At 29.9% G+C, this 11,425-nt stretch overlaps 1 protein-coding gene across 1 annotated transcript; it reads left to right on the top strand.

The window, feature by feature from the left end:
- Nucleotides 1-2,008: 2,008 nt before the first annotated feature.
- Nucleotides 2,009-11,152, top strand: LOC145619199 (serine carboxypeptidase-like 51). Its single transcript, XM_081673840.1, has 13 exons — nt 2,009-2,434; nt 2,547-2,641; nt 2,767-2,874; nt 2,950-3,190; nt 4,400-4,443; nt 5,249-5,316; nt 5,499-5,604; nt 5,927-6,156; nt 6,493-6,562; nt 7,564-7,614; nt 9,142-9,194; nt 9,356-9,488; nt 10,749-11,152. The coding sequence occupies exons 1-13, from the start codon at nt 2,293-2,295 to the stop codon at nt 10,815-10,817; spliced, it is 1,410 nt and encodes a 469-aa protein (XP_081529966.1). The 5' UTR covers nt 2,009-2,292; the 3' UTR covers nt 10,818-11,152.
- Nucleotides 11,153-11,425: the final 273 nt, after the last annotated feature.

The following is an 11,425-nucleotide window of genomic DNA, read 5'->3' as shown; positions in this document are numbered from 1 at the left end:
TGATATTCTTGGAGGAGAAAAATACACATATGACTCTTCACAAAATAATCACATAATTCTCATTCAAAAATTCTCATACTTAATTAATAAATTAATATGATTAACACAAGTTCTTGAAAAGAAGTATGCAAAATAAGCATTATGCGCATGAATAAAGTTTACACAAACATGCTATATACATATCAACGTATTTGCAAAATAATAACCTTTGATATCATGCTCCACATAATCACAAAATTCATGTAAAACTTATAAAACTTACAATATAACAAGTTTAAACAACCATAAACTATCTATTAAAATAGACATGTAAATATTAGGTACTTACCAAATTGCTAATAAAAATTAATCTAAAACAATAGCCCTAATATATATATATACTTTCTCAATGAACAAAATAATCTATATGTTCACAAACCAACAAATCGGTAAATAAAATCATATTTCTAAATACTAAGTTCAAACCGCAAGCATAGAACAAAGACATAGAAATAATCAATCATACCATGTAATATCACACATATATAACATGGATTATACATTAGCCTATAAACTAATAATCATGTAACAAATACTACATTATAGACAAAATAATTATCTAATATTATAATGCCAAAAATCACAACTCATATATTTGCCAAGATGATTATTAGAATTAAAATCACATGCTAAGCATAATCAAAATAAAGTTAGTTTAGAAAACACCTCCCTTGAATTAATTTAAGTGTCGAAAATGAGTATTCTCCGTAATATGCCCAAATATCCTCTCCAAAAACTTGCAGCTCAACTTTGAAGCCATAACTCTCAAATGTGACCTATCAACGATCCAACCGTTGAAAATAAAGCCTCATAAGTCCCGAACAAGCTCCCAAAATTTGAGCCAAATCCGACAACGAATGAACTTCGATCGGGGTCCATTTTCGGGACTGCTCCCATAAAAACGTGAACAACATTTTTTCCAAAGAATTGTTTTTCTTGACATCATCCAATCTTTCGACTAATACCCAATATGTAGCCAATGAAAATATATAAATTTCGTTTTCAAATTGTTGTAAATTAAGGGTATTTTCATAGGCTATAATAATAAGTAAACAATAAGATCGAAAAGATGATCTTATGACCATGGAAGAGTACGGTGTGTCATGATGCAAATCACTGACTTGAAAACGAAATTCCGGCGCAACCGAGGTGCACAATTGTATTCGCCGGCACGTTCCCTAAGGTTAACACACCACTTCCACACAAAGGCACTTTTGGGTGGAAGGTTGGAGCCAAGTAACTTATACCCAATATAGAGTAAGTGTTTAGCTAATTTTTGTATGATGTATATTTTTTAATGAAGAATAACTAAGCTAATCTTATAGGCAAGGATGGAGCTTCAAGAGGATGAATCTAGACATCAAAGGGATGATTGAATCATAAAGAAGTTGATTAAATCACCATAAACAACCACTTTAATGGGAGGTTACAAGGGAATCCAAGATATGAAAGAAGAATGCCAAAAGATGAATGAATGTAGACATCAAAAAGACCACTTCACAACCCACTTGTGGTCAATCGTTGTTGGCCACAACCCGCTTGTGGAGTAGGCTGATTTTCTTATAAAGAAGATATTAAAAACCTAATCCACAACCCACTCGTGGGCAAACGTTGTAAGCCACAACCTTCTTGTGGAGTGAACTGATTAACAATCAAAAAGTATGGTTTTTCTCTCTTTAATCCAACATATTCATACGTTGTTAATTAATAATTCCACCAAAATCACATATGAATATGATTATTGAGTGTTTTACCCTAAAATAGAAATTCGAGAGTGTCATCTTAATTTGTGAGTGATATATTGAAGCTTAAAATTAAATAAGACATATTATACAAATTTAAATATAGTATGCATGAAATTACTAAAATACCCTTTTGATGGCGGCCTACCCGACCCGGGCCTTTCCCACACGTTACTTAAATATAAATATTGACAGACTGCATTCTCACACGCTAATATCACCCAAACTTCCCAACACTCAAACCCCACAAAACCCATTTATGGAAAAACAATCGTACCACACTACCTCAATCTTTTAATTACTATTACCACTATAATTATTAACACCACAAATCTCCATTATTTAGTGCAATCTTAATCAAATCCTCTTCACTTTTTCAAATTATATCTTTATGCTAGACTGTACACACTGACAATCAAAGCTTTTAGGGTTCTCAATTCTATATATACCCAATAATCCACCAGTTTTTATTCAACTGTAAACCCTTTTTTTAGAGAATAATTTAAATATTATGGCAAAAAGCTCTGTTTTATACCAAAATGCTCTGTTTTTTGCAACTCTGTTTCTTCTTTTTCATGGAAATTTTGCTAGAAAACCAAAAAGAAATGGTGGTAATGGGTTAGAAGAATGGGGTTATGTTGAAGTTAGACCAAGTAAGTTTTTTTTTTTCTTCTCAATATTTGCTACATTAATATCATATTTGATTAATTTGGTTGTTTTGAGAGGAATTAATTTGGTTGTTAATTAATTTTATTTGTTTTGCAGAAGCACATATGTTTTGGTGGTTGTATAAAAGTCCATTTAGAGTTGATGATCCAAATAAGCCCTGGCCAATAATTCTATGGCTACAAGGCGGTCCGGTAAGTAATTCTCGTTTCCAGTTTACAATAAGGTTGTGTACATCTGAACCTGTTAGATCTCGATAACCTAACATATAACAAAAAATACTAGTTGACACTCATTGGTAGAATTTGAAATAATGCAGGGAGCTTCAGGAACAGGAATTGGCAATTTCGAAGAGGTCGGACCATTAGACACAAATTTAAAAACTCGAAATTCGACATGGTTGAAGAAAGCAGACCTTCTCTTTGTCGTAAGTAAATTAAACCTTATCGACCTTAACATACAATTTATCAATTATACACGTAACGTTACGAGTACATAACAGGATAATCCAGTGGGAACAGGATTTAGTTATGTAGAAGACAAGAAATTAGTGGTGAAAAGTGATGAAGAAGCAGGAGAAGATCTAACAAGCTTGTTAAAAGAGATATTTAACAAGAATGTCAAGTTACAAAAAAGTCCTTTGTATATTGTTGCTGAATCTTATGGTGGTAAATTTGCGGTTACTCTTGGATTAGCTGCACATAAAGCCATTATTTCTGCCCAATTGAACCTCAAGCTTGGAGGTACCTCTTTTTTTTTCTTTTTCTTTTTATTTATTTTTATTTTTTATTTTTAAATACTATTATTTTTTTTGTTTCTTGATTATAGATTTTACAATTTAAATAACCTTTTGTGATGTATATAGCTGTTAAAAACTGTACACAATAATTGTAAAATGCACATTATTTTTTTTTCCTTGTAACATTCTAATTTGATAAAAAAATCAATAATATGTCTATTCCCTAATGATTGATGTTATACCCAAAAATAAAATTTTTCGTTTAAGGTTATGCACATTGCACGGTATATGTACATCGTGAATTATTATAACATGCACAAAATAACATTTGTTGCTGGTTTATCTTTCATATGTATTTCATAGTCGGTACATGTTAAGTATTAGATTATTAGACAAGTAAAACAAATTTTAACCAATTACACTTCGTATGATTCATGCTATGATATTAATCACCAATTCCAGTTTAACAGTAGGTGAACTGGTCAGCAACATATCGTGAAGATAAGTAATTTTTTCTTAAATTTTTACTTGTCTAACTATTTATCAGGGAAATAATTCTTTAACTCCAACCAAAAAAAAAAGAGAAAAATTATGGTAGGTGAAGTTGATCAGACCGTTAATAAAGTGAAGAAGAGGAATCAATGAATCAAATCATAGTTTTTGACTTGTAAAAAGAAAGTTTATAAAGTATTACACATTATTTGGTTTTTATTCTGTTTATCTAATAGTTTGAGTGGTTACATAATTTTAGATAATTTTTTTTGGTGTTAAGAGAGCTACAAGAGTGAGTGATGAGAATCGATCCTAGGATTATTTGGAACATAATTAAAAGAGTATAGTTAAGCTATTCAAATTAATGTGGATAATGTTTTCCAACAAAAAAAAAAATTAAAAAAAAAAATAAAAAAATAAATAAATAAAGTGAATAAGAGAAGAAAAAAATTCGTCGTACAAAGGGTATTTGTGCATAATCTTTAAATGATTATATTTTTACAGTTTTAACAACAACCATTAGAGGTTCAAAGAAGCTTAAAATTGTGCATAACCTTTTTTTTTTTTTTTTTTGAAATATTGTGCATAACCTTTTAATGCTTATTTTTTGTTCTTCTTTTTTTTTTTTTTTTTTTTTTTTTTTTTTGAGAAAATTTATTGTTCTATATATGTTATTGTATTAGTGGTTGAATATTGATGTTATTTTTCTATTATATGTTAGGTATTGCCCTTGGAGATAGTTGGATTTCTCCTGAAGATTTTGCGGTAAGTTACCTTAATCTAATCCATTTCCTATAGATTTATTATGTCCCTTATGAAAAGAATGTATAATTTGTCAAAAACAAAAACAAAAAAAACAAAAAAAAAAATGTATAAAGCGAATTTCATTCAACATATATACATTTAGCGTCTATATATATTAAGTCCTTAGACCCTGTTTAGTTTGCCTTATATTTGCTTATCTGAACTTATTTGGTCTAGTCTGGTTTGGTCTGATCTGATCTGAATGTCAAATTTGACCAAACTTTGACTTTAAATATACGATAATTTATACGGAAAAAACATATCAAGTGGGGTCTTGTTAGATTTGTAATAATGTGTATTTTATTAATATGTGATTTTCAGAATTTTTTAAATTACGAAATTAAAGATATTTAGCGATAAAAAACTGCACATAAAACAATGATCTGATCTGAACTTATTTTTTCTGATATGATTTGATCTTAACTTATTTTTTCTGAAATAAGTAAAAATAAGGTGAACTAAACAAGACCTTATATATGCATGTATGTGTCATAATTGATTATTAATTTTAACTCGGATTTAAAATATGATAAACTTTTTTTTCATAAAAGAGTATATGAATGTTTGATCGTGTGCAAGAGGGAATATGTGGAAAATTAAAGAGAAGATTCAAATTTAACATTCTATCAGACAAAGATACTTCCTTTGGGTTTTATTATGTGGAAAATGAAAGAGAAAATTCAAATTTGACTTTCTATTAGACATATTTCCTTTGTCCTTTATTTTGCCCTTTGATTTCTAAGTATTATTGTGTGTCTATTTGTAGTCATCGTGGGGGCCTCTTCTTAAAGATGTTTCAAGGCTTGATGATGAAGGATTTCAACATGCTAATAGGTAAAGGGGTCTATCTTTATAAAAGTATTGTTATTAATTTACTAAGGTTGAGAAAGACATACCTAATTTTTGCATTTATCTTAATCTATGGTAATATTATTAACACATTTAAGTTATTGAAGAGTCTTAACAAAGACAAAATACGATTTCATTCTAATTGATATTTTGTACTAATGTATCAGTTTATCAGAGCAAATTAAGCAGCAATTAAGCAAGGGACAGTATGAGAATGCCACGGATACATGGTCAACACTAGAAGGTGCTATTAGCTCTCGTAGTAATAGTGTGGTAAGTGGTAGCTAATCAATATGATTAATCATTCGTTTAAATTCCATAGTCCACCAATATTGAGCTTTCTATCACCATTTATTAGTAATTTAAAAATACAAGCTAATCTATGTTTCAAGTCTATTAACATAATACTGTAATAGTTATTCTAATTTACCTACCTAACACCGATACATATAACCTAACTAAGGAGAAGGTTCTACCGAGCCAGTAGGTTAACCCGAACCCTTAGGAAGGGGGAGGCAATAACTACTTAGGTAAATTGTATGTAAGAAAAAGGGGTGTGTTGTCTTCCTATGTAATTTTGTACAAATGTTTGCAGGACTTTTACAACTTTTTACTGGATTCTGGTTTGGACCCACTTTCAACAACAACTACTACTACAACAACAACGACAACAAATGTGGGATTATCAAAAAAGCTAGTGTTTGGCAGATACTCAACCTATCTTTCTTCTTTAAGCAGTTTTCCTGCTGGAAATGAAGGTGGCCTTGGTTCTTTAATGGATGGTCCTATTAGAAAGAAGCTTAAAATTATTCCAGATAATGTCGCGTAAGATAAACTTTTTCTTACCTTTTTCTCTTTATTAAAAAGAAGGATGAAAAAAAAAAAAAAGAATGTTTGTAAATTGCAACACTACCCCATATCCATACTCACATTTCTAAAAATTCTTATTCGCGTATTTTAGTGGGTGATTCACAATTTCACATGAATTTTGGGGTTTCTTTCACCTTTAATTAATCCACTTTCGTGATTTCTTTCACCTTTAATAATACACTTTTGTAATCTTTGTGTCTCATTATGTTACAATACAAAGTTTATCTTGAATAATTTGTATGATGATGATATAAGTATATAACTAATATTTGATATAAAATGATTTGTTAGGTGGGGAGGCCAAGGTGGTCTGGTTTTTGATGCACTTGAAAGTGATTTCATGAAGCCTAGGATTGCTGAGGTAAATAATTTGTCCATTTTTATTCAAAGTACTTTGTTGTTATTCACATCTTCGATCTATTAGTTAGTTCTAAAAATAAATGTGTACTATTATATTAGAAACCATGGCAGTCTGGCAGTTTGGAAGATACGGAAAATAGCCTCATAAAAAAAGAATGTATCAATAATTAAGAGAGATGCTACAATCATTAGAAATATCGGCCTATAGTTCCTAACCATAATTGATATATTTACGATATACATTTAAAATAATATCTGTCGTTAAATAACATAATCGAGTTATTTTAATTTTGTACTTATTACATATATATGATATAATAAAGAAGATTCTATATTGATTACATGTGGCTTTCAAAGCTATATGATTGGCAAAATCCGCCATATTATTGAAATGTGATACGTTAAGAGATAAATTAGATGAAATATAATATATTACATTGTAGCAAACTAGCAATACAAAGAACAAAAAAGAAGTCTATGATGGGAAGATAAAATTGTTGTCATTAGCTAATGTCGGCTTGTGTTTATGGTTCTCTAACATAAACAAATAATGTTAAATGCACAAGTGATCAATGAACAAATTTGTACTCGAGTTTTTGGCGTATTATTTGATTATTATTAGGAGAATATAAACATATATGTAAAGACATTTTTAATCTTAAAAGTCTCATTCTTACTATTGTGTAGGAAAAAAAAAAAAAAAAAAAAAAAAAAAAAAAAAAAAAAAAAAAAAAAACCCTCATTTTTGTTAGAATTATTGTACAAAGAAGCTACTTTTTTCTTAGAAGTTCATTGTCATTATTGATGCATATTTAATAATGTGTGGTCTCGTGGTTTCAAAAATAATGTGTGGTCTCAGAAAACAAATTACTTACTAAAAAAAATAAGCAAAATAAATAATTGTTGTTGATTGGCGGATAAATTCAATTGTTAGAATTTTCCTCTCTTTTTTAGAAATCAAGGTCTTTTGTAGCAAACTCATGTAATGTATTTGTTATGCAGGTTGACGAGTTGCTTTCTAAAGGAGTCGATGTCACTATATACAATGGACAAGTAAGTTTTTCTACCCCAAACTATGTTTCAAGTTCTGTTTCAAGTTGATCGTAAGTAGTGTATACTAATGAATCCAATTATTTTAAGATGTTTCGTATTTTGAGATTTAACTCAAAGAGTTAATTTCTCTGTACAAATGATAAAATATGTAAAGTATAATCATGAAACATATATTAAAAACCTAGTAATATGAAGTATAGTACCTATGAACATTAGGTTTATTAACCATTTAAGTGTTGGCATAATGGAAAAAAACTTTCAACGTTGAGGCTAGGAATTCGATCCCCGTACTATGAAGGTGGGTTCTCTTTATCTTTATGTTTGATTGGCTTAGCTAGTGATATAGACAGAATTTAATCTTTAACCAACTAAACTAAGGTCTTGTTCTCATTTACTGAGCGGAGCTCTGCTGAGCTGTACTGAACTGAGCTGAACTTAATTGTTTATAAAGAGAAAGAGATTAGGAACTAAACTGAACTGAGTTGAACTGAACTGAGTTGAACTGAAATTAAGCTGAAAAGAACATGCCCTAATTGACATTTATCTTAAAGTCTGTAAAAATACTTCGAATTTTGAGATTGAGAGTTCAATTCGTATGATATTTTTTTAGTGCATATGAGCTATATATGTCCAATACAAAGTACAAACGGGTGGGGATTTGAAGGTTCAACTTTATATAATGATTGTTGAAACAAATGCTTTCATATTGGCCCTAAGTTTTTGTATTATCATGTTGTTTTTCCTCAATTTGTTGATTACGTTTGTTGACCATTAATTCAGTAACAACTTTGGCTCAATATCAGTATATCACCATACTTTATTATGTCATCCACGTCAACTGAATTCTTGATTCCATTCTTCTAAAATAGTGTCCACCTTACCTAGCCATGCCGTTACGTTTACGCCGTATAAACCATACGGTGCCACTTGATAAATATCTATTGCATTAATTTCAATAACATTGTCTTAGTTTATTAGGTTTCAATTGTCTTACTTAATTTGCAACTACAGATTACATGTAATTCTAGCTACAACCTCTCTATTGGATAGCAACATGTTTTTGTAATTTTATGCACGATCAATAAATTCTTGAGGGCAGTACATGGGACCTTCATTGATTAGATCTCGAATACTTCTAAAAATTACCCCAAGATCTTGAAAAAAAATACAGTATATATAACTTGAATCGTGTGAAATGTGGTCATGAACTTTATTAGTTACAGACTAGGGTTTTATGATTGAACTCGTATTCAATTTTAATATGAACTTTAATTCACAAGTAAACCAAAATAGAATTTCAAAGAAGAGTTACCTTGACATATGTCATATCTCTACTTGATAATTTTGGGAACTAGGATGATTGTAAGTTGTAACCATGCTCTTTTATATTTATTATTAATTTATAATAAGATAAAACACGTACTCTTTGCTTACATAAACCATCAAAATAATTGAATGATGATTAAATTTTTTTTTTATTTATTTTTATTTATTTCTTATATTGTTTTTTTCATGTTGTATGTTTAGCTTGATGTCATATGTGCAACCAAAGGAACTCAAGCATGGGTGGAGAAGCTCAAGTAAGGCCATCAATTACTCACTAATTTTTGGCAAATAAATTTCTCAATTGATTTTTATTTATTTTATATAAATCACCTAATTAAGTAAATAAAAATAATTAAAATATTTAATATTTAATAAAAATATTAAAAAAAAATTAATGAAAATGTGATTAATTCAGGTGGGAAGGTCTAAAGAGTTTCCTAAGTGAGAGTAGGACACCCCTATACTGTGACAGTGAAGCAGGAACAAAAGGATTTTACAGGTCATACAAGAATTTGCATTTCTATTGGATTCTTGGAGCTGGACACTTTGTAAGTTTCTTAATTAATCATTTCTCTTTTACAACTTTATTTTTGAAAATCATTCTTATCATCATACATCATCATTATGGCTAATGAATAGTCTCATACCATCATCATTATTTATCTCATGGTCATGGGACCCCTTCCCAGCTATTTGATCAATTGTTTTAGATATGTTACATGAAGCCATCATGAATTCATGAGTAACATAATCGGTAATGAGCTAGTGCGACTAATTGTCTAACAGTTAAACACGTTGGATGGAGTTTTATTGTCTTATAATTATGCAACTTATAGGTCGTAATATTGAAAATAAGCTGAGCTTTAAGTAAACTAATAATTTGCTTAACAAAGATATTGATGAAAATTTATCCATTTAGCCCTTTTTTCCTAGTGGTTTACCCTTGTCATCTTCTTATGTTTTTGTTGATTTTATAGTGTTGTATGGAATTTTTTTTTAAAATATAATTGATTTTAATGTACTATTTTCCTGATTCCAAAAAATTGTTACCAATAATGTCTTCCTTTTAAAAAATCAAAGACAATATTAGCATCCCACTAGTAAAATAGATAGCCCTCATTAGTCATTATCAATAGCATGATCATGTCTACAATTGGTTGGATCAATTGTGATCAGTTACGCACTTACCCCAATCCAAAAATAGGAAGGACTTCCAAAAATCACTAAAATCAAAAGGAATAAGTGATTTCCAGCCAAGATTACCAAAACTGATTGAATAGTGGGATACTAATTTTAGCTTTTAAGCTTTTCTAAATTCTGTTTCCGAAAACATCCAAACTTTGGCGAATCTTGATTTACATTAATAAATACCCGTATCCGAATCACCTTACAAAAACGAGTAGGGTAGTAAGGTAGTTCCCATTTGCCTTCAAATAAAAAAAATTTCTATACACATAACAACAAGCTGACCCAATTATTTATTACATGAAATAACTGATGTGGAAATCAGGAAAAAGACTGTTGGCTGACTAGCAGAGGTTTTCTCCAAACAGAAAGTCAGCTGACAGCTGAACAAAACCAGTGTATTATCATCTCAGGTTTATTTGGCCCTGTTCGACAAAAGTAGTTGTGAATGTGAGGGTAACGGTTAGTTGTTGTGGTAGATGTTAGCTGTACAACTAACTGTTATAAGTTACGTTAAAAATTTAAAGTATGAGTGTTCGGTAAAGTAACAGTTGAGTACGAGTATTTTCAAATTTTGTCGCAATTTCATTAATCCGTTTTACTTTATGATATTCATTAATCAGGTACCATTGGAGCAGCCATGTATTGCATTAAAAATGGTGGGTAACATTACAAAGTCTCCTGCTACATAGAAGACGCATCAGATAGAAAGAAGATAATGAATAGCTGCACAACATTAAATGTGTGCAAGTGAAAAAGGGTAAATGTTAGGAATTTAATGTACAGATGGTTGATCAGTCAACAATAATCAACAGATGAGTGAAAGAAAATTTTATAGAGAAAGAGGTTTTATTTTCGTGAAAAAAGCTGATTGATTGTACTTTTTAATTGTTCAAAAAAAACTGCATTCTTACAGGTAATGTAGGAATTGAAAGGGAAAAAGAAGGAAGCAACCAATTTGTTTCAACTGAACAATATATGAATATTTTAGGCTATTTTACTTCGATTCTTAATGTTGTCTTTTGTATTTATGTCGGACAATCGACAATTCGACACCCTTACATGGGTATGGAATTCTTGAAGCATCAATGCTCGCCTAGACACTTCAACTATCTTAAACCATAAAATCGTAGAAAATTATTTACAAGCGAAAGGAGTGAAAGAATATTTGCTATATGAGCTCACAAATTGGCAATTTGGCACCAGATCGTATTTCATCAAAAGTTAACGATGTAGTCAACCTAAAACGTTTGTGTACGTATTTGCACATTGAAGCTCAATTAAAACAACCTTCCAAAAA

The sequence above is a fragment of the Chenopodium album genome, chromosome 27 (genome assembly GCF_948465745.1).
Source record: "Chenopodium album chromosome 27, dcCheAlbu1.1, whole genome shotgun sequence".
In the NCBI taxonomy this organism is placed as follows: domain Eukaryota; kingdom Viridiplantae; phylum Streptophyta; class Magnoliopsida; order Caryophyllales; family Amaranthaceae; genus Chenopodium; species Chenopodium album.
This window is presented reverse-complemented; position numbering and strand designations above follow the sequence as displayed.